Source organism: Anguilla rostrata, chromosome 2 (genome assembly GCF_018555375.3).
Source record: "Anguilla rostrata isolate EN2019 chromosome 2, ASM1855537v3, whole genome shotgun sequence".
Lineage (NCBI taxonomy): Eukaryota > Metazoa > Chordata > Actinopteri > Anguilliformes > Anguillidae > Anguilla > Anguilla rostrata.
The window spans coordinates 25873555-25897420 of NC_057934.1; the positions used below are offsets into that span (position 1 = coordinate 25873555).

At 38.0% G+C, this 23866-nt stretch overlaps 1 protein-coding gene across 1 annotated transcript; it reads right to left on the reverse strand.

The window, feature by feature from the left end:
• Positions 1–5951, reverse strand: LOC135247682 (homeobox protein Hox-B9a-like). The gene is made up of 2 exons (XM_064321425.1): positions 5292–5951; positions 1–2474 (listed from the first exon to the last, which is right to left on the reverse strand). Exons 1-2 carry the CDS (start codon positions 5797–5799, stop codon positions 2239–2241), a joined length of 744 nt encoding a protein of 247 aa, XP_064177495.1. The 5' UTR covers positions 5800–5951; the 3' UTR covers positions 1–2238.
• Positions 5952–23866: the final 17915 nt, after the last annotated feature.

Genomic DNA, 23866 nt, shown 5'->3' on the forward strand with positions numbered 1-23866 from the left:
TTAGACTTAAATTGTTTAATATCGACCCAGAATTAACAGTGCCATCGAAACATCACAGATCAACAAACAAAATATAACACAAGACGGAGATCGGATTGGGAGAAGTACAATGAAACAAGCCACTAGATTAGCATTATCACAAGATATTTATTAATTAAACGTATTTCTGGAATCACTTGGTTCTTAGATCATATCAGGGTTTAAAAACTCAAACTGCAAGGAAGCCACGGAGACTTCGCGTGGAACAGAATGTGATAACGGCATACGTCAGATAATTATGTCTATGTCTTGTTTCATAGCCTACATACAGTCAGACAGACCCCTGACGCCGGAGACACTTGGTAGGCTACATGGCATTTTAAGAAAGAACAACGCAAAATGCTACCACAGTAAACAACGATCTCAGTTCAGAACGAAACAAAGCATTACAAACAATAATAAAAACCGATAAACGGCGCTTGTTTTCATTCAAGTATGACTCTTTCCCAATCCAACAACCAAAACCCTCGAAAGATACAAAATATAGGATTAGCATAAGAAGAGACGTTATTGATGTATTTACAATAAATTATACACGTCACCCCCTCATGTATGTTCGCTAAAAAGTGGTGCACTTTATTTTGTAAAGGCTATTAGGAAAGAAACACAAACATGTCTATGGAATCCAATACGCTGAATTACAGTGAAGGATGCGCAGCAATGATAACAATGTAAACGTTTTATCCATAGCTCTGGAGTTTTGACTAATACAAAACGAGATCCATTTGTCTCATATCAGCTCTCCTTTCATTTCTGTGTCACATACAAATACGAGTTCTTAGTGATTTCTTTGAATTTACTATATCTTTCCTTCAAATACATCTATTAGCCTACTTAGTCTGAGTCAATCAAGACTTAATATAAGTTAAACTGGCTACTAGTGTTTTTAAACATAATAACAGTGGTTGCCCTGACAATCTAGTACACCGCATATTCACTGTCGTTTGACCCTTTCTCCGGAAAGGATACGTTTCCCTAAAACAGATTTTATTCTGAAAAATAAAATACCCATTACAAAATACCCGCATAAATACAGTCCTACCACAATATGAATTAAATGTTAAAATCAGTTGTATTCCATAAGCGCTCAGAATAACATTCCTTATTTCCAGCGAAACAAAACCTACAAATGTGTCGTAGACGTATATTCGGTTCATTTCAGATGAAATATTTTAAGTCACAAGGCAATTCAGGAGTAAATTAAATGTCCGGTAACACATTTATTCAGGAATTAACTCTGTGTGCATTGCATGAGTCAAATGTTTGAAAATAAACACTGTAAAATGTCCGTGAATTTTACAGAAAAAGTCTGCAAAATAGCTAATGTAAAACAGCTGAAATGTAAATAAGTGTATTATTTAAGGTTAAACAGCATAATATATTTAACATTTGTTAAATATACAATATACCTGATACCGTATGCTTAACATAGTGTTATCGTTTTTCCAGAACTTCATACGGCAAATTTCGGGCAACCCAATAACCAGTATTTTACCGTAGAATGTACGCTAAACAGTGTAGACTAAAGGAAAAATAATCGAAATACATTTTGCAATTTACAAGCTGAAATGTGAAGAACATCAATATACCACATCTTTCAACCTATACACGATCGATTCTCTCATAGATAAACTTGCAAAAACATTACGTTTCCAACCCAAATTAAGGTTAATAACATTAGATTATTGTAGTAGTAGTAGTAGTAGTAGTAGTAGTAGTAGTAGTAGTAATGTTATTATTATTAATAATAATAATAATAATAATAATAATAATAACAATAATACAATTGTGTATGCTGATGAAAATAATCAAATTATATTTATTTATTAACTGTATCTGTATAGCATCGTACAAGGGCGTGAGAAATAAATACTTATTAAAACTAATAAAGTAATAGAACAAATAAAAAGTAATTAAGGAATGAAAGCATAGGCTACTACAGTTTCACTAGTGCTACGACAACTAGACTACTACTATACTATATGTAAAGTATACGGTCAGCTGGGTAACTATATATCTTGTGGGGTTCTCTTTAAAAGCTGGAATGTTTGATTACCAATAAAAACAGTATTAAAAGATCTGAAACAACTATGCATTTATATCCATTTCCTGTAGTGTCCATAACGTGCAGATGAAAGAGACCAAATGAAAGAACAGCAGTAATCCCTGTTAGTGTGTTTTCTTTGATCCATCCTAGTGCTAATCCTTGGGCTGGTCCTTATTCATTTTCTTCATTTTCATCCGTCGATTCTGGAACCATATTTTGACTTGTCTCTCTGTCAAGTTCAGCTGGCGAGCTACCTCGTGCCTCCTATCCCGGGTGAGGTACATATTGAAGAGGAACTCCTTCTCAAGCTCCAGAGTTTGGTACTTGGTGTATGGGCACCGCTTCTTCCGAGAAGAACGCGCATGTAACCAGTTGGCAGATGGGTTATCTGTGAACAAAAGTTTAATCAATAGTTTGGAAATGTGATCGATATTGAAACCTAAATAAATGCAACGCTGTCCAAATTAACCAACAACAAGCTGTCTGAATTCACAGTGACATTTCTGCACACATCATTACACTCACTCACGGAAAGCACACAGCACTGGATGTAGGACAGTAAACAGCAACAGCTCTGTGATTAAATGCTGATGAATATCTGAAACATGATTCAACTATGTAAATTCTGCAAGTTCAATAATATTTTTGCCATCAATTTAAGACAGAGGACGTTTTCCCTTTTCGTTCATGAGCAGTGATACTGGTTCACGTCGAACATTTTATATCTACCTCCGGCATTCCCTAAAATACTTTCTTAACCAACCATAAATTATCTGCCCATTGACACCACTATTTCGAAAACTCAAGATCCCTGAACATATCATGTCCTCACGATATTATGACAGCAAAGCATTCGTTTTCCAGAGTGTGTGGAGGTAGGGGTTTATTACATCATATTGATTGCACTCCCCCCTTAAAGCGATAATTATTGGTTTTATTATTAACAACTCTTGCAACTGAGAGACTTCAGACAACATAAATTGTGTCAAATAAGACATGTAATATGAATGGCGTCCACTTCAACCACAAGGAAGGTGGCCTAAAATTACTTTCTCTTAGAGTTGATCGTCTCCGTATTTATGGAGAAATATGCAGCAAATTATGAAAAGTAGTCGGTCTCTGAAGAGGCAATGTTACCTCCATGTTGCTCAGTCGAATGAAGAAGTAAATCCAGATACATAATTTTCCAGCAGACGCTGAGGATTAAGAAACTGCGTTTCAGACTGCTATGTTACTATTCACTGGAATACACTATTATTTAAAGAGAAGTTTTGTACCCCATGTAGCCCCCTTACGTGATATCACTGCATATAACTGTACAAATGGAGTGCTTGAACTGAGACTAACTGCCTTTAAATGGGATATTAGTACCAGTTCCGAGGACATGTAGAATTGGAATTTATCCCTTGTCAGGTAATACCTTTTTCCAGACGTATCAACTAGGAAATAGAGTGGTATAGGCCCCTGAAACGATAAGCCCTGTCGTGCCATTTTGAAGAGGTAGGCCCACTCCAAAAAAATGATGTTTTAGGCGAGAGTTCAGGACCAAAGACTCCATGGTGCCAGTTATTTCTCTCTGAACGACTCCTCCCATTCCATACTTCCAGAAAGAGTGTATTGTCCTATTATGCCAACTGTCTGAACAAGTATAAATCCTTGATACCATTTTAACTGTATCATAGAAAATCCCCCCAAGGACCTAATTCCATATGTAAAACAGCACAGTCAACCAAACATAACAGAAGAATGTATTTTGATATTGCAGCTTCCAGGCATACATACATACGACGTTTTGTTGCATTTTCTGTTATAATCTCTCCGACTGTTGGGATGATAACATATTTGTATCAAGAAAGGCGTTGTGTTTCTCATTAAAATTGCCTCGCATTTAATGTCTGTTATGTCTGTCGGATCCCAAGAAACAGGTAACATCCTCATATATAACTTCGTAAACTTCATGGGCAATAAGCGTTTTCACATACGGGCCACTGACAACATAAAGAGCAAGGTGTAATTCCACTCCACTATTTTGTCCTGTAATTTATTTTGGAGCCTCGACTAGCAAAACACAATATAAAATAAAATACAGGATTCCACGTGAGTTCCATATAACCAAATAAATGCAACTACGAACTTTAACAGTAGGCTACAGTAACCTACTTTAATTCCAGTCACCTAGTTTTAAAAACATTTTCTCCCATGCATCAGTACAGTATGTACAGCACGTAGTCATTTAAACAAAGTTAGCTGGCTGGACAATGATGCAATTGAGGTACTTGTCCAGCACAAACAAGGATAATTATTAAAAATAATGCATAGGCTAACCAAGAAGCCTTGTTAGTAGCCTATATGGAAATCTAGATTCAGTTTTTATAATTTTACCAAAAATCTCGCACAATTCACCGATGATACTCAAGCTATTAGTCACTAGTTTAATCAAGCCGCCACTAAGAACGATTGGTCTGATTCGCAAATGCGTAGCTTTCTTTGTATAAAAAAAAAAAAAAAAAAATTTGCTTTTCGTACAAATGCAAAAGCGATTCACTCGCTGGTCAAGCTATCCAGAACTTCCTTTCCGGATTTTGGACTGCAGTCCAGTGCTCACATGAAAAACTCCGGAAAACAATCAACCAACATGTATGTTACAGAATATATTTTCATATTCATAGTCTTACACACGGACCGTTAGCTCCGTTAAATAAGTGAATATGAAATATTTAATTAAATAGCTTGACAGAAGCAATAGTAAGACTAATACGAGCCGGCGTCTAAAGCAAAAAAAGTCACCTTTAACGAGTGTAACGGGACAATCTACTTATACACCAGCAGCAGTTACCACTGGCAGTTACCGAGGAACGAGTCTGAGGAATCCACGACGGAATACAGCCACGAAATGGTAGTGAACCGAACACGTGCAAACCTCCAGAAATCCACAACAGGACTATAGTCGGTCTGTAGCTCATTGAAGCTGACACGAGAGGCAAGTGCGTAGTACATCCGATACACCGATTGGCATGCAGTTCTGATCAAATGTACACGTGTGAATCATCAAAATATCACATTAAAGAAATGCAACAGAATGAACTAGCTGTTCTGTCACATAGGCTATTGCTTAGTGGTTCTGTGAGTTGCCCCTCTTTGTTCTCGTTTTATGGCAGCCTTTAAACGCTTTACAGACTGTTTACTTCCTCTTTTTATAACTTACTTTGATCGGGCCCCTCTTTGTCTTCGCTACCGTCACAAATATCCTTATTGTCCTCGAAACTGGAGCCTTGATTGGAATTAATATCCCTAATAGAAGGCGACTCCAAATTATACTCGTGCTCTCCAATTTTTGGGTTCTCGTCCAGATTTCCAAGTAGCGGTTCTAGCTTGACTTGGCCCTGTCCAGCCAGGGAGTCGGACCTCGGGGCCGGATCAAGCCAAGTACGAAGGTACCTAGGATCCGATGAAGGTTGAGCTGGGATATATGGATGGTAGACCGCGGGTAAAACATTGGAAGCGTGGGGATTAAAAGGATTCCAGGACGCGCTGAAAACAGGAGGTTTAGGCTGAAAGCTGCAGGAGGGGAACTCTGGATGCTCACAGTGTCCTCCCGACTGCCTGGAACCTGAATACTGTACATTAGAAAACCTAGATGAGGTCGGATCTTCGCTTTCATGACTTATGAGAGAATCGACATAGTAATTGCTAAGAGTTCCAGAAATTGACATTCTTAGACATTATACAACGAACGTTTCATTTAATGGAAATATGTATACGACACAAAAAGGTTTGCACGCTATTCTATTCGACTTCCTGGCCAACAAAGTAGAGCGGGGCTGCTGTGTGTGTTGTGTGCTCCAGGAGAAATGATTGGTCAGACTTTTTTCGTGAGCCTGATAAAGCGTCAATGAGGTGTAAATCAATCCGCCAAGGGGCAGCGCTGAGCTCTCCCTTCTCTCACTAAGCATATTTTTTCTGTTTAAAATTTCTCTTAAAAAAGCAAAAGCAATATAAGCCTATAAGCACATACCTCGTCAATATAGTTAAATTATGGATGGCCATGGCATTATTATGAAGAAATCCACATTATAGAATAAACAAATGTATGACAGTATACGGCTTAAGTAGGCTATCAAATGATAAATAGTTCAGATTTTGAACATTTCGATAACAGTCCAAATATTTTAGATATTTACGTTTAACTCGATAATGAATGAATAAAGGGTAATGATGAAGCAAGTATTTCCTTTCTCTTCTGTATTCTGACCATTGTGTTCACAGTTAAGACTAATTATTCAGTGTAGTACGAACTCTATTTTGTATTTCGAAATCCAGTGCCTTCATTGTGGCAAAAAAATACAAAAATACTGAAAATGTATTTTATTGTTAAATGTACTGTCATTCTGTCATTTATTTGCAAACAGTACTACATGGCACATCCTCTGTATTTATTGAAGAAACTACTTAAAACTTTTTGGTAATTAAATACTGCAATAAGAACGACTTCAGGCAGCTTTCGGTTTTATAGACTTGATATACTTCCTGTGGCGCAGACCGTGAATGGCACTGTTGTAGCATTTTTCCTTTTGACAAAAACACTGTGGAAATTCACACCCATGCACAAAAGTTAACAAGGTAGGAATCAAACAACACCATCTTTCGAAGCACGAGAGGAAATCGCATCTAATGTTTTAGTGAATTTTGGATATATCACGCCAAGTCACAATTTGGAGACATCTTGGAGCATTTCTGAAAGTTTCACCAGTTAATATGAATGAGTCGCACAAGTAAGCGACTTCTAGTGCTTCTGTTTCGGCTTTAAACCAAATCTCTGTTCTCTCTGAATAAGAAACGAGGGTATTTTATTTTAGGGCCCGGGTTCACAGCATCTATTATCATGTGTTTCGAATGTGAAAGGAGAACCCACAACCAAAAGAGATTTTAAACACACTCATAAAGGTGATTTTAATGTGCTTAATGTGCTCGCAAAATAGCAGCGTAGAAAGGAAACAAAAATGAGCATTTTTTGATGCAGGTTACTCATTGGCATTGGTCAATAGGGTTCAGAGTGGAAAAACTGGCACTAAATGTGACTGTCACTTAGACTAAAAGCAAAGTATTTCTCCAAAATTCCAGTAATCTCATTGACGAGAAACACCCAATATCAGTAAATTGTGCAAATGATCAATCCACGGTTGGCCTAATATGAAACTAGCCGTAGATAGGTTACATTTCAATGCGTTTCATTGTTTATTTTATCTAAAATGGTACAGTAGGCTGCCTCAGGATCCACACTCCCAACATGATGTAAATTTGTTGTTATTACCAGTTTAAACTATGGATTAATGGTAACTACAGTGTGTAATGGCTGTCGAGAAGTAGGCTCGTGTTAATCTACACTTCGGGTAAACGAATTTTGCACGTGTAAATCAGCTGAGCATGCTTCTTTTTTTTTTTTTTTTACCAGTTACATTTTTACTACTGCTTAGTCAAGATAATGGTATAGATCACAAATACCCCAATTTAGGATTGAAAAACCGCAAATTCGTAAAATTATCAATTTCATTCCGTACGATTAGTTACCTTCTTAAATTTTATAACCGTTTAAATACGCTGTCATAAAGATGTATTAATTATTCTCTGCAAATGAAATGCTCTAAATAACCCTTTGAGTCTGTGTAAGATCCATGCACACACAATCAAACCATGAACACACAATAATTATTTATTTATTTATTGTTTTTGCTACTTCAGGTTTCATTGCCCTTTCCGCATAAAACAGCACCATCATATCTGATGTGGATAACACGTGGTACGACTCCTGACCCAGTAGGGACAATGAAAATGGTCAGAGGATTATTTTTATTGGTAGAACAAGAGCAGGTTATTGTTTTAATAGTATGTACATTTAGGCTATCCTACGTTTTTGTTATTTATGATGATATAATTGAAAAAAATGAAACCAAAGTGGAGAAAAAGTAGGTTTATCCATTTAGAGAGATTACAGTAGGCTATATTTTATTTACTAATTTCATTGTTATTTTTTATTACTAGTACAAATATAAGGAAATGGCATTTTAACAGTAAAAGGTCAGGGTCCACCATTGTCACAAGCGGCAGTGGACTACCCTGTTTATCAGTTTAGACAACGGGCCTTTCTCTATAATGTAAAAGCATTGTATGCTTATATGCATACACTGAAAAATGTTTTAATGTAAAAACATAAAATTATTATTTCAACTCAATTAACCTAAAAAATTTAAATTGAGAAAACGTAAAAAATATAGGTGTAGCAAATTGAAGTAACTTTAGGTTTTTACAATGAATAATTTTTTCAGTGTTTATGCCTACATATGTTATATATGATGACACTAAGTTTATTTTTAACCATCATAAACCATCACAAATATAAAGCATTCCTTCAATCAATATACAATCACCCCGAGTAATTACATTAACTCATGTAAAGTATGCAATGTATCTGCAATGGTTGTGTTCATAATAGGCCTTAAAATTTGCATTCAGTTTACGAGTTAACATTTGATTATGATTTGTATTATTGTTACATTAATATTCATAATATTCATAGTATTTCATATGTCGTAGAGTTTGACGAATGAAAGGCAAATAGCCTAGGTCAATATTATGATGAGACAACCGGGTATAAAATAATGTATTATTATTATTAATATTATTAGATATCAACGATAATAATAAACAGATGATCATGATTAATTAAACATGTACGCTTTCAATGTGTGTGTGTGCGCGCGTGTGTCTACATTGCATTACATTAAGCACTGCTTTTCAATTACTAGAAATAATTTCTAGTCCTCCTCATTATTTACAGTACATACACGCAGTATGTTCTGTTTGTGAACTTTATTGGAAACAAATAAACATCCCAATTAAATTCAGCAGTCAACTGTTTCGGTTCATTTGACATATTATGACCCGGTTCATATTCTGTTAAAATAACTTACATTGTGATGGACAGCAGAGTATTCCCAAACGCTGAGCAAAGAAACATCTGCGGAAAAATGCATTGCATTTTTGCAAACTGTTTTAGAGTTGAGATATATTTCCAAAAAGTGGTCAATACGTCACATGCCAGAGACTGCTGATCGTAAACGAACCATGCGGGGAAAAAAAACTAGGCTAAAGGGAAAAAAAGCGAAATTAAAAAAAGTTTTAAAAATAACATAAAATCTTCTCCTTTCAAGTAAAAACTCATCAGTACCATTATGTAGTTAGAAATTTTCGGAGAAGTAGAAAGATCTGTGCATTAATTAAGGGCGTGCGTGGGGTAGCCTACATTCTCTTCATGATCTTATTGAGTCTATTATGCAGAAAACCTGGAGCGAAAAACGTACGTATTTCAGGAAGTTTTGAGTTCACGTGATATTAAACAGAAACAGCAGAATATGAAACTACCAAAATCACAGCACAGCTTCGTTGTTTTTTGAGTTCAAAGGCGACAATTTGCATACACTCGGCTGCTTCGGGAATGGGATAGCTATTGGAGAAACCTCGGTTTCTACGTCACCTGCATCCTCTGGCGTCAGCAGAGGGATACAGTTGCTAAGAAACACCGAAGCTCGAAGCAAATTCCATTAGAAAAATAGGTCTACATATTATTACGGAGGTAAATGGGAATAACAGCTTCAGCTTAAAAGTTTAAAAGAGAGGGATCATTGACAACGCAACTCAAATTAAAATAAAGAAACGCCTTTTCGATAAAATTACTATGATAACATTGATTATTTAACCGATGATTTAGGCTGTAGAATATGGCTGTGGAATAGGCCTACTCCAAATGAGAAAATGTAGCCCAAACAACGTTCTGAGTTTCAAACACAATATTTTGTATTCACGCAGTGAGCTTACAACGCCATAAAAGAGCAATCTTATCTTTAAAGGAAAGCAGCTAAATAAGAGATTAAATCGTATTTTTCAGATTAATCCTTTCAATTATTTCGGCATAAGCCTATTAAAACAGGGCTTTTACGTGAAGAGAAATTATGATACAAAACCATAGCCAAGGCAACATATAATGGGACCTGCAATCTGCAAAACTTCAGTGTAGAATACCCCAACAATATCTCTGCGGGCATGTCATGATTCAGTTTGGGGAAACGTATCTACTTACTGAACTAATAAACAAAAACGAAAATATATTATTTGTATATTACTTGAACTCCTGCTACTATTGAGCCCACCTCCCCACCCCGCCCCATACAAATAAAATTAGTAGGCTAGTCTTTTTTTTATCGTGAGCTCTAAAATATAAAAGGTCGCCGACCGTCTAGAAGATAAAATGTGATCCTTGACTAAATTCAATAAACTTCAACCTTGCTTTTGAAAAAACAGATTCCTGACCACTTCGTAAAGGCGGGCCATATAATCCATCACGTAAGTCTCTGATTGTACTGGAGCTGAGCATTTGTGATAACTTTATGTTTAGGACTGCATACAATAAAACGGTACACATGCCTTTGTTTTGGCAGTTTTAAATCGACACGTTCTCCGTAAATTTTTGCATTTCTTAGAACTGATTCTGAAATTCTATACCAAACTATACCAAATGTTTTCCAATAGTTCGAAAGGCTAACAAGCAAAGGCTAACAATCTTCTTATAAAACAAAAAGATACAGTTCCACAACGGTAACAGAAACTTTGCAAATTGTTTTCCTGTAAAAAAATAAATTCATTAAAAAGTACAATCACGAACACTGAAATGTATACAATATTTAGGCTAAATAATAACCTGAGTGTTATTGCGAAATCACTGACATGCTTGGAAAAATGCATCATAAATGGACATCATTCTGAACACATCTATACTGATATTTACAAAATAACAACCTGCTATGACAAACAACTCCCCGATTTACAATCATTTTATCAATTTTCATTTTCAGGAAACCACAACTCGGCGAGGGGCACCAAGTTCTGATGACTCAGCTTCTGAACTGCATAAATAAATAAAAAAATAAAAAAATAAAAAAATAAATAAATTTATCTTAATTTGTAATAAACACAATAAGGAAATGCACATTTTAAATAGTAAAAGTAAAGCGTATAGGTGCCCCCATTTCCCAAGTGTATTTTCATATGCTAAATTAACTGCCATTCGTTTGTGACCTGACGCATGTATTTATTACGATATCGATATGGTGGAGGATTAGCGTCCAAAAGACACCAAGAGCCGGGAGCCACGAAAAGAAATAAGAAACTACAACTTACAAGATTAGCTCGTGTTTCGCTTGCAGGTAGCCTAAATGAAAATTCTAAAAATTGAAACATATGGCTTTAGTGCACAAAAATGTCAAGTCAAGCAGGTCGTGTCAGTTTCGCTGTTGATGCGTCGTTTAGAAAAGCAACGAAAAATGAATGAACAAGAGACAGACGATTTCTGTCAAATGATTATTGAAATGTATTTACGTAGACGTGTGGTGAATATCCGCATCGACTCTCCAATGAGGGAATGTCACCCTACATTTCTCCTTACTCAGGAAGACAGCTACTCTTCTACAAACGTTAGGCTACTCTGTAGGCTACTAACACTGGTATCCTACTCTATGTTTTAGAGATATGTTAATAGAAAATTGCTTGTGTACACATGCCTACACGTTCTTTCATATTGTTTATTTCAGGTTGAAGTTACTTTTATTAGGAAAGCATATGTTGTTAGTTATATCTATACATAACTAACAAGTCAATAGTATTTCACAAAACTTTCGTTTTTTAGCCTATAGTCTGCCCCAAAAAATTAATTCCTAAACCGCTAGGCTACGGGAAAGCGAACGACTGCAACCATAAAAAACAAATCGCGCGTCAATAATTTAAATAGATAGGACTTAACTATTAAATCACCGAAGAGTAATTGTATTCAGTGGTAGTAGCTGAATTTTAAGCGCAGACCCCAATATGTAGAAGATGAAAGATGGTCTTACATGTGCGCTAAAGAGTAATCCGAAGTGTACAGCATTTTTTGTTGTTGTACTATTCTGGCATACAAGTTCAAAATTGGATGGACTCGTCTTTTGATAATGTATATTTGCAATCGATCTGCTCAGTCTTTTACCATCTTGAGCGATTCCTTGCTATGTGAAGGTGCTGTAGCTGATCTCGAAGGCGCTCTCAGTGATGGCTGTTAAGAGATTCTCCTCGAATTGTGTGCATATCATTTCTCGGCGTGCCCTGGGCGTTACTTAGTTGTCGTAAAAAAAGAAAAGTAGTCTACTTCTCATTAGTCTGATCTCGCGCTTCAAGTTTACAAACCAGGAGCTTATCTGCAGATACATGATACTTTGAAGTGATTACCTATTTTTTTTTTTTTTTTAGAAAAAAATGTTAGAGTAATGATAGGGGTGTGAGTTGAATGTAGCTTGAAAGTTCAGGTTAGTCTAACTTGAGCTACCAGGTCCTGTCTACTTGCAAGAGTCTTTCAACCGGGGGCTAGAAAGACAGAGGCGTGACCAGGGTGCTGGGGCGAGCGGGCAGGGACAGGCGAATGTGGCAGCAGAACGGAGAGGTCTACTGGGGTGTAGGTCTATGATTGGACGTAGATAGGGAGGGGCTACCCCTGGCTGCTTTGAAGGCAAGCACTAATTGTTTTAAATTTGATGAGAGCCATCACGGTGGAGCAGTGGAGGGTGGTGACAGGGGGTAACGATTCAGTGATGTCTGGGGAGGTTGAAGACCAGACGCGCTGCTCGTTTGGATGAGTTGCAGGTCTGATAGATGATGCTGGAGGCCAGCAAGCGGGAGTTACAGTAGTCCAGGCGGGACAGGACCACTGCCTGGACGAGGTGTCAGTTAGTTGTGAGGAAGGCGGATCCTCGGATGTTATACAGAAAACTGCATGAACGTGTCACTGCTGAAATGTGCTCTGAGGACAGTCTGTTGTCCATCACAGCCAAGTTTCTAGTGAGGGTGATGTGTGAGGATGGTATTACCTAGAGATAGAGATCAGAGAGGAGTTAGAGCCGGATATAAGAGCTCTGTCTACTGGTTAGCTTGAGATGGTCGGACCATCAGCTTGATCCTGAGCATAGCGGGCTGAGACTGTGTGTCAGAGGGGAAGAGAGAACAGTTTGCTTTACGTGTACAGATATATTCAGGAGTTAATTCTGACTGCCGCAAGCATGTTCTGCTGATTAATTTTCTGTTGACTCATGAAAATATCAGGGAACAATGCTTGTAGTGCCTATCTACTGCAATCTGGCAGCAGACGGTTGAGTCATTTTTCTTGACCTTGATGCTTAAAGCATTAGCCCAAATGTGTTCCATACTGTATCAGCATATTTACAGCTGAATCTAGTCCACCCTCAATCAGAGATCCATTCAAAAGCAAAGAGTTTTTGTATTGCTTGTAGGACAACCTGAAAAGAAGATATCCAGACTCTGATGATGTTGATAGGTCACAGACATCAGGAAGTCATGGCATGCAAATGATATGCAACCAAATACAAAACATGACTCTTTTTTTGACATTATGTTAATTTGTCTACTGTATAAGTGAATTTCCCTGATTTTAGCTTTTCCCAAAACAGTTCACTGCAGCAAAAGTAAACAAACAAATGGTGGCACAGGAGGTCTCAGGAGTGCATTTGTTTAATTCTTGCCAATTTTCTGACCAATGATTTGTTGTTAAGACCATTAAAAGCTTAATATTTTGCCATTTTGGGCTTGGCCCATTTTTTTGCCCAGGAGTGTACATATCAATACAAATTGAACATATTGAGGCCTATTCAAAAAATCTTGACTCTTAAAAACCCATCCACACATATGTTTGGCTTGTTAATGTATGCTTATACACACAGGGCCAAGTGACTTGAAACAATTTAGGAAACATTGGGTAGCATTGCTTTGGAATACAGCTTCTTTAATTTTGGTGAGGCAAGATAGCCTATATTGTTTGTAATACAGTAACGTGGCGTCATTTTGAAATCTATACTTTTAATGGCAGGCCTAGATTTTGCCAGTCTGAATGAATGAGTTATAAACAGTGCTTTGTATGTGTGAGTAACTTGGCATTTTTGTACATTGAAAACATGTTTTTTATTATATCATTACTTTTGGCAAAGTGTTTGTCATGAGAAAGTGAGAGCAGTAATGCATATAAATGTAGCCTAGACTATGAGTACACATACATACATGCAAACACGTATACAGTGTAGGAGGAAGAAGAAGAAGAAGAAGAAGAAGGAGAAGAAAAAGAAAACGCAAAATCCCTTTAGTTTGAAGCTTTATTGTGTGGAAGTTTTTTATGAATTCTGTCTGTTGAAATGGGGTCAGAATGTACAGAAATTAATATTTTTAAGGGCTGCTGCGGTTATTTCTGTGGGGAACCCTGAAAAGTGCCAAACTCTCGGTGCTGTATAGGTATGGGGCATGCCCCGGCAAGGCGTAACTTGGCTGGATGGCATACCTGCCATCCCAATAAGGTTTATAAGACATACCCTTTGTTGTAGGAAGGACTCCTCTTTGCTGTCTTCCTCAGTTTATATGACCTTACAGTTTATATATTTCCCAGCAATCTGTTCATATCAGAAAATAAAAGTAGTACCAAAGAAATGGCCACAAATGATTCAATGGAATAGTTTAAACAATATGTTTTCAACAGAATGGGTATGTATATAAAGTTTGACATGAACACAGACTATTGTACAAAGTAAGCACACTAACCATGATTGGGATGAGGTTACTAACTGAACTATATATAAACCAAACGGCACCCAAGCTCTTTATGTACTTTCTGATGATAATCGAGGGTTTGAAATACAATTTACGAAGGTACTTTGAAATACAATGTACGAAGGTAATTTACGAAGGTACTTTGAAATACAATTTACGAAGGTACTTTTTTACATTGACTGCTAGTAGATATGAAAGTGTTTGGCATGTTTTAAAATCCAAGTGTTTTTAATGAGGTGTTATAGAACCGACAGACATACTAATTGATTGTACGTCAGTTGAGAATATGGCTTGCTAACATGGCATTTGCAAGTAACATTATCTAGTAGCCTATTTTATAAAGTTGGTAAACAGTAGAAATGCCACAGCAGTGAGCTGTTGTCACTTCTTAATAAAATCAATAAATCTGCCATCATGAAATGCATATGGCTCCCCGTTCATGACTTTTTCTAATTGTATGCATTGAATTGTGATATTTAGGATGTCAATATTACATAGGGGAATAAAGTTATAAACATCTACTTAGTGAAAAGTCCCTGAATGGCTTTGCAATAAAATGTTGTTTAATGCTGTCATTTGCTTGTACTTTTAAAGAAAGTGGCCCAGTAAGCACAAGGCCAAATATAAATGGAATGTAGACTGTATGTAAAATGTCTAAAGGGGTAGAAATGTAGGTCGACATGTTTTGACATAGAGGGCTAGTGTAATTAGCTCAGTTCAACCGTCATTCAAGTCAGCTTTTAGGTACAGACAGCCTGGCTCCTAGCCGGCAAGAAAACTTTGACATTGAACCAAATGTAGCCGGTTAATCGAACGTGTAGGTATGACATAATACAATGTATGTTCCGTGAAAAAGCATCTAGATTAGGTTGAAATGTGATATTTTTCTAACCAGCTAGGACATGGGCTGGCTATATCAGGGTAAAACATGAACAAATTAGAGGTAAATAGAGCTAACCTAGTGTGTTTATGTGAAAACACCAGTCAACATATTTACACCCCTTCAGACTTTTTGATACCCTACCCTCTGTGTTTGGTCTTATGCTCACTGGGAGACAAACAATACTCATCCATAGTCACAGTAGTACTATTTGGAGTTGGCATGTGAAATGATAGAGAGTTCCCAGAAGGATTGTACAGTTGCAAGTTGCAAGTTTTAAAGTACCAGGCAATTCTACAATATTAGTATAGAAATAAGCTTGCATAAGAAATGACGAATTTGCCTGAGGCGGGATTCAAGCCAGAACAGTCCCAAAGGCAAGTGTGTGACCAACAAGCCACTGACAGAGTAGTTACACTGGGAGCAAATTTCTTGGTCTTGCATTTTTAGTTGCATGGAATTATATTGTAGGTAGAGATAGATAGTGAACAACAGTATGTATCAATATTCATATGATGGTTTGCAGATACAAAAATGTATATATGCAAAATACAAATGTGAATTATACACCAATATGTTGCAGCGCTGCAATACCCCTGTTGTGCACAACATTTAAATAAACAAAATAATAAACGAAAGGAGATCTCTCATTGGGGCCCTTAACTCGAATTTTACTTGAATAAATCCATGAAATGATTGGCTACTGGAACAGTCTTACTTGAATGAATCAATGAAGTGTTTCCTGGCTCACAGTTCATCGAGTTCGCCAACAGGAGGCGTTACGCAGTCAATGATGGACAATTGACGAAGGGTGAATCTGCTTGCCCACATCCAATCCCAAAGTAGAGTGACACAACCTTAATGAATAGGTTGTGGCCCACGTCCAAAACACCAGTTTGAATATAAGAAATAAATGTAATGCAGTAGAGTGCGAGTTTAACTGCTATTGCAAAATACATACTACGATTAAAATTAACAAAGAAAATTACCACCTACAATATTTTCTACTCACAACCATAATCCGAACATTTGTAAACATTTCCAAAATACCTCAACCTATAGAAGATATTAAAACCACAGTATAGCGAAGAATTACATTCACATTTTGTGGTTAATGCTAGCTGCACAGTGTGGTGAAAGCTAATAACCGTAGGCTAGTCACATCAACGTTGCAAATATATTTACGAACAATTGAACACAAAATACGTGACACGTGGTACTGATAGGCTTACAGATGCTTACTTAATATAAGAAATAAAATGTTCAGGCATTTGCTTGCAATCAGGGTAGCGACTGGTGATCTGCTAGCTCGCATAGAATGTAATGCAGAAGAGTGCCTCCCAGCAAGCCTGAGCTGTAGAATCACGGTCTCTTAAAGCGACAGAACCGAACTAGGCGTAAGATACCTATACATTTAAATGAACTATTGTAATATGATAGGGGGGTTACATTCTCCCCTGCTTAAAACAGGCTGTCCTCGACCTATGATTACAAGGACATAACCCCACCAATAAGCTGAAAGCTCACATTATACATTGCATGAGGAGTTTGTTCTGCTCCCGGAACATAAAACTCAGTTCCTGTATTGTTTTAAAAAGCTGCTCTAAACCTGAACTTGACACAGAGGCTGTGACACACTGTCAGTGTATGTTTGATTTCCCTCCTAGATCATAAGCCTCCAGGCTGTTTGGAAGACGGCGCTCCCGATTTGACCTGCGGGGCAGGATTGTCTCTTGCTCTTGCATCTCAGCTGCATCAGCCACCATATGCATTTCTATTCGTTGCCTCTGAAAACATGTCATCCTCAATGACTTGGGCTATGTTTCCCAGAGTCTCCTTAGCGCTACGTGCATCGTAAGGTATACCTTAAGGTCTTCCTTTAGGTCTCGAGCTGTTTCCCAGCGCCTCCTCAGCTAAGGTATACCTTCTGAAAGGTATACCTTTAAAAGGGTGGTCTGAGGCACTCGTAAGCGGTCCCTTAGCGATGCGATCCGCTCATCTTGTCACAGTTTTAGCCTTATTATGCCAACATTTTGCTTTTCAAATCGACAGTTGTACTGCAGTGCGCATTTAGTAGCACATCTGCATGCAACGTTTCTGTGCATAGCACGTCATGAGAATGTTGTCGTTTCACCTGTCTATTCCCATCATGATGGTAATTAAGTATAGGGTCTATCCATAATACTAATCCAATTTGTGAAAAAAAAAGTTTTTAAAATTTATACATAGTGGAGCTAACTTAGGATATGGCTTTTCTGACTGCATACCCTGTAGACATTAGTTCGTTTGTGTGTGAGTCAATGATCACACTAACTTGGAACAAACCGCTGGGCTGCGTTTCCGAGTTTCGATGTACCTTAACGTTTTACGAAGGTTCTTAAGGTATACCTTTCAAAGGGAAACCGCTTTTTTGCGAGTGTTTCCCGGACTATACCTTAAGGCAACTGTTAAGGGACACCTCAAAGGTACATCAAGTTGGAGCTGGCCTTCACTGTGGTGCTGAAAAGTTTATCAATCGACGCCAATCGAATCGATTGTAAAGGCTTGTGAATGACGTTTTAATATAACAAGTGTTGTCATAATCATTTTACATCCATCTAATATTGCAGAAGAGGGAGCTATGCCTACTAGAGATCATCTGTTAATCTCTTTAAGAGTCCGTTAAGACGAGACCTTGTGATAGTTTCAATAAATACGTACATATAGGCTACAAAGGATAAAATAAAAAGCATCAATCGGGACATATAAGCCATAGTCTGGGACTTCGTGGAAGCCCAGGGAAAAGGATATAGGCTACATATGGGTGAATTATTTTGTTCTTATTGAAACAAAGGTCTAATGTTAATTTGTTTTTGTCACACAATATATAGGCAACTGTAGCAGCATATCACTGCACTGCACTGATTCCCGCGAACTTTTCTCTGCAATGCAAAAATGATCGTAGATGAAAGGCAAAAGCGCGTCTGTGGAAATTGATCATGATTAATTCTATACCGGGTGCCTTATGAATAGGTCTACCTATTAAAGTGATTTGTTCACCCACCTTAATTTGCTGTTGGATAATCTTAAGTTTAACCAAGAATATCATTATTGAGTTGTTTACCGAAAATCGTAAAACAACATGGTAAGAAAAATGTTCCGTAATGTTGATATTTACCCAGTGCTATTTTGTTTCATATAGGAGGTGTGAGCTAAAGAAAGGGGATGTAGATCATTTGGCTATGTTTGTCCATTATGAGCCACTGTACCTGTATGTGTGTTTATGGCTAAGCCAATCAACGTGCTCTAGTTCCCTCTAGTTCGGACCAAGCGGCCAAAACCAGACTTCGTTTTTGAAGCTCATTTCCTGGTGTTGTAGTTCCTGGTTGCTCACTAGCGCCACTACGGATGGCTCCAGTATAGGTGTTTTCATATCCGGTTTCCATGTAAGTCTACGGTACAAATGCGATCAAAATACAAAGTCAATAATTTTTTCTCACAAGAACAAATAGTCATAATATGTGTATTTTATTGGTCTTATGACTGTCCATGGGTCGATTTCATGATTTATTGCGTCATTTGGGCACAGTGCCAATATTTGTTCTGGACCAATGAGGTACAGCTTGCGTCACTTCCGGATTACTGCGGAGGACTCAGCTACAGTAGGGGCTACAGTCTATGGTCACTGGGGTGGGCGGTGGCGCTTCTTGGCCTTGCCATTGCGGCTCCGGCTACGGTCCGCCTGTGCTAAGTCTGAAAATGCAGGCATCCCATTTCCTGGTGATTTCATTATGGCGTGTGCTATTTACAGCTGCACTAGACGACCATAAAATAATCCTCCTCTTAAGTTTTTCGGTAGCCGAGTCATTTTTACTATTTCCTTTAGCCTACTTAACCAAATAATTACTTGGCAGAAAGCGTAATCAGCTTGCTATATTTGGTAGTCCAGTAGTAGCCTGTGCTAAAACAGTTCGCAACTTCGGCTACCAAGCCGTTTGACTAGCTAGCTAACCTTAACCGGCAAACATTCAATCTGTCAAACGTGTTTGGCGGCTTGTCAGTCGTGTACATTCCGTAAATGTCTACCTGGGCCATGCTTCACGCATGTGACAAAGCTATTATAATCCCGATTTTGGGATAAACACTTTTTCAGTTTCACGAAGCGAATTAAGAGTTTCAAGGTTCATTTGCTGAATATACAACACACGATGAAATCACACACACAGAATTTAACTAAATTAACCATCTTGGCATTTAGAAAGGAACATGTTTTTAGCATTTAAGAGACCGACAAGCTAGGCATTTAAGACAGTGGTTCTCAGAATCGGTTCTGGGGGCTCCTTGCGTATATTGGCTTTTCTCCATTGGTTTTGATGATTTACAAGAAAAAAATAATAGCCTAATAATAATTAAAAATTCAACGTAGGCTACATTATTTTTGTCTTCATGCACCAGGTGGAAAACTTGCCGTACAAAGTGCGTTGTCATATTTACACGCCTGCAGATCAGTTATTAAAATACTTGGTAGATTTGTTAATCACCGCTGAGTGTTAATTTTTATTCGATAGAAAGTGATTTGCGAACGATCGGTCAGCTAGCGTCACCCAGCAAGTGAACACCACAAACGGCGATGGAGTAGCTAGTAGTAGTAGCAGGCTCATTAACTGACTGGCGAAAACCTACGACGATAACTTGCTCGGTTAACAGCAGATCTACCAGACAGTTATACGAAAATTTGCCTAGTCAAATCACCAGTAGCCTACACATCTCCGACTGATTGACCATCAGTGTAGTCAATGTTCTTCCCCTGTGGTTCATATTGCTAACGCGTGAGCTAACCACGGATAGCCTACCTAGCTCACTGGCAAGCTGATATGCTAGCTAAGCATATTCGTTTTGCTGAGAAACATAAATTGAAGATAACTGAACATAGCCTAATTGTATTTTTAATGTCATACATATAATGTGATTACATGACACAGTACAGTCACGGATGGAAATTAAACTCCGTAAACATCTGATAATATATTTTAAACCATAACGGCAGACAGTCAGCTAGCCTCGTTCAGGTTGAGGGGCTTTTCCGCACCGGACTGTCAATCAAATTGTAAAAATCACAAGACCGCTTAACTCTATGGTTTTGGCTCCAAATCGAGAAAATGGCCGCGCCCGCCATTGAGCTTCAAAACGTGTTTTAGAGACCCGCGGAGAGTCAATGGGTGACGTCACAGTAGCTTTGTCCATATTTTTTACAGTCTCTGGTTCGGACATGCAAGTACACTCACTCAACGTCGGCTTTGCTCACACTGGTTTTATATTCTTGATAGTTTTATGGCGAATTATCATCCAGGACCGTTCCTGTCTCCCTCATTACACTGGAATCCTCCATGTCCATTTCCATATTTGGTCTACTGTTCCGGGTTCTATGTTGTAGCACAGCATTGTCTTCCTCTTCAATCTCTGGATACACTGGAAGGAATCCACAATGAAGTAGGAGGTCTCTGTGTAAGGTCCGCTCACGTCCTTCACCCATTTCCGGTCTCATAACATACACTGGTATGTCTTCACTCAACCGTTTTACTATTAAATAAACAGTTGGCTCCCATTTGTCTGCAATTTTGTGCTTTTTACGAATGTTGACATTGCGCACTAAAACCCTATCACTAACCTCAATAGGAGAGGCAATTACCTTACGATCCCACGTTTTCTTATTCATCAGCTTCTCGGCCATTTGTGATACCAGCCCATAGGCGAACTTCAACTTTCTCTTCAAGTCTTCTCACTGTGTCCTGCCGGGCTGATTCCAAAACATATGTCAATTGGTAGATGGGGCTCCCTGCCAAACATGAGAAACATGCCAGTCACATAATTTCTTGAACAATTATAGGCATGCACTAACGGACGGACATATTTGTGCCAGTTCTCTTTCTTTTTATCACTGAGAGTCCCTAACATGTCTAATAAAGTTATTAAAACGTTCTATAGGGTTTGCTCTTGGGTGATAAGGAGTTGTCCTTGACTTGACCCCAGTAATCTTGCACAGCTCTTTTAAGATCTCGGACTCAAAGTTTGCTCGTTGATTACTATGGATTCTCTTTGGGAATCCATAGTGGCTTATAAAGTTCTCCCACAATACACTGGCGACAGTTTTAGAAGTCTGGTCTCTTGTGGGATATGCTTGTGCATATTTCGCAAAGTGGTCCGTCAGAACTAAAATGTTCTTAGTGTCACAAGTGTCTGGTTCAATAGTAAGATAATCAGTTCTAATGGCTCAAAGGCTTTAGGAATGATCAACGGATTGCACTGCTCTCCCTGCTGGTTGCACACTGTGTAATACTCCTATTAAAGTGAGTTTGGGCTATTCCCTCAAGAGCACACATACTTCCAGCGGTTCCTCCTTCTGTGCCACTAACTCTGGTTTCCTGTCTTCTCTAAGTAAGGTAACAACCCGTCTTAAGTCCTCATCCTCTTCCTGTAACTGCGTCCAATCGTCCATAGACATCCTGGGGAGAGTGTCTTGCCCTTGACAGGGTTCCGGGTCTTCAAAGTTACTTGGTATGGCATCCTCACTGCATATAAGTGTCTCTACAGCAGCCACTTAATTGCTGTGCCCCTCCTGACATTTACCTGGGCATTTTCATGATTGGCCAAGATCCTCAACACCATCACCTGATGTTTTTGACACACAGCCACCAAGGCTTCACGTCTGAAGACCGCTTGATCATTCTCCTGAATGGGTTGAACATGGTTCTTGAGGAGGGCAATCTTATTGTCCATCTCTAATGTGTCCTCGTCATCACTTAAGGCATCCTGGGGCCTGCGGGACAACCCATCAGCGTCTGCATTTTTCTTCCTGGACTTGTAGAAGATATCAAAGTCGAGCATTGCTAAGGCTGCAAGCCAGCAGTGGCCAGTTGTGTCTAGTTTTGCTGACGTCAAAACATATGTTAACGATTGTTATCAGTGAGAACTTAAGGCACAAGCCAAATTTTGCCAATCCTTGCCCATTTAGGGGGTACCCTATTTAAAGTTTTATAACTCCAGATGTGAACACCAAAGAGACTTGATCAATGGCTTAAATGAAGCAAGACCATTTGTACCATTTACAATACTAGCTTAGATTATTTCTTACAAAATTATGAATATAAAGTAAAGTGCCACAAATGCAATTGTCTAGGCAAAAAATCGAAAATGAATTTGCTCTTTTTTAGTTCGCAATGAAATACTGAGAGATTGTATATATACAGCAGGTTAAAGTATACATGTCCTGGATCAAAAACTTCTTGACCACAAGTTCATAAAATCTAAGGGTGGATATGTAGAATTACTAAAGATCTATGAAGCAAAAACTAAGCAGTGTACCCAGCATCTCCAAATCTACCCAAAATGTCAAAATTATGCATTGCTGTAAATCACAACAAATGCATGTATTTCACTACAAATCAACTGTTTTTACTCAAGAAACTCACTGTTGCATCAATTTCAAGTGGAAATCACAAGCTTTCCGTCAGTACAGTGGTCTAAAATAGCTATCCAAAATCATATACAAAGAAACATATCCAAAATCTCTCAAAAAATGAATAAAATGCTTTTTGTCCATTATAAAGCATATAAATTAGCCCCTTATGAAGTTTTAAGATGCAACATTGCTATCGGGTTAAAAAATAATGCAAAAATATTGTCACACAATGGGGTACAGTACCTAATTGTGTAATAATTAACTCCTGTATGTATTTCTATACTCTGTACTCTCGTATGTTTTCTTGTATGGGGATGAGACGACATGAAAACAATTTTCAACCGTCCACCACGTTTTGGCAATGCTCCAACTCTCATGTCATCACTGTTGCATGCTTCACAAAAGTATTCACGAAGTATTTTGAGCAGTAATACTTACATAGCAATGATGAAATCTTATCTGTTTTCAGTAGATAGAGACAGAGACAGGAAATCAATGATATAGTTCTATCCACTCCTGTCTTACACCAGAAAACGATGTCAGCTAGGTCTATCAGCAAACATATGGCTTAGCTATGCTCAGAAGTCCTCAATAATAATAGTATTTTGCAAGAAATTCCAAAAAATTTGACAACGTTTCGTTAGCAGCGTCTTTGTTTTACTGCTACCACAGTGTGAATGCGTAATTGAATGCGATGATAAGAAAATTTCCGGTTACGCTGACCTATAAAACGCTATTCCAAAAGCATAATTAGACATGTTATAAGCTTATACTC

Bases quoted from the DNA above. Each gene is read 5' to 3' on its own strand.
- LOC135247682 (XM_064321425.1), bottom strand. From the start codon at position 5,799: ATGTCAATTTCTGGAACTCTTAGCAATTACTATGTCGATTCTCTCATA. The intron at 2,475-5,291 runs GTAAGTTATAAA...TTTTGTTCACAG, and splicing joins CAAAGAGGGGCCCGATCAAA to ATAACCCATCTGCCAACTGG.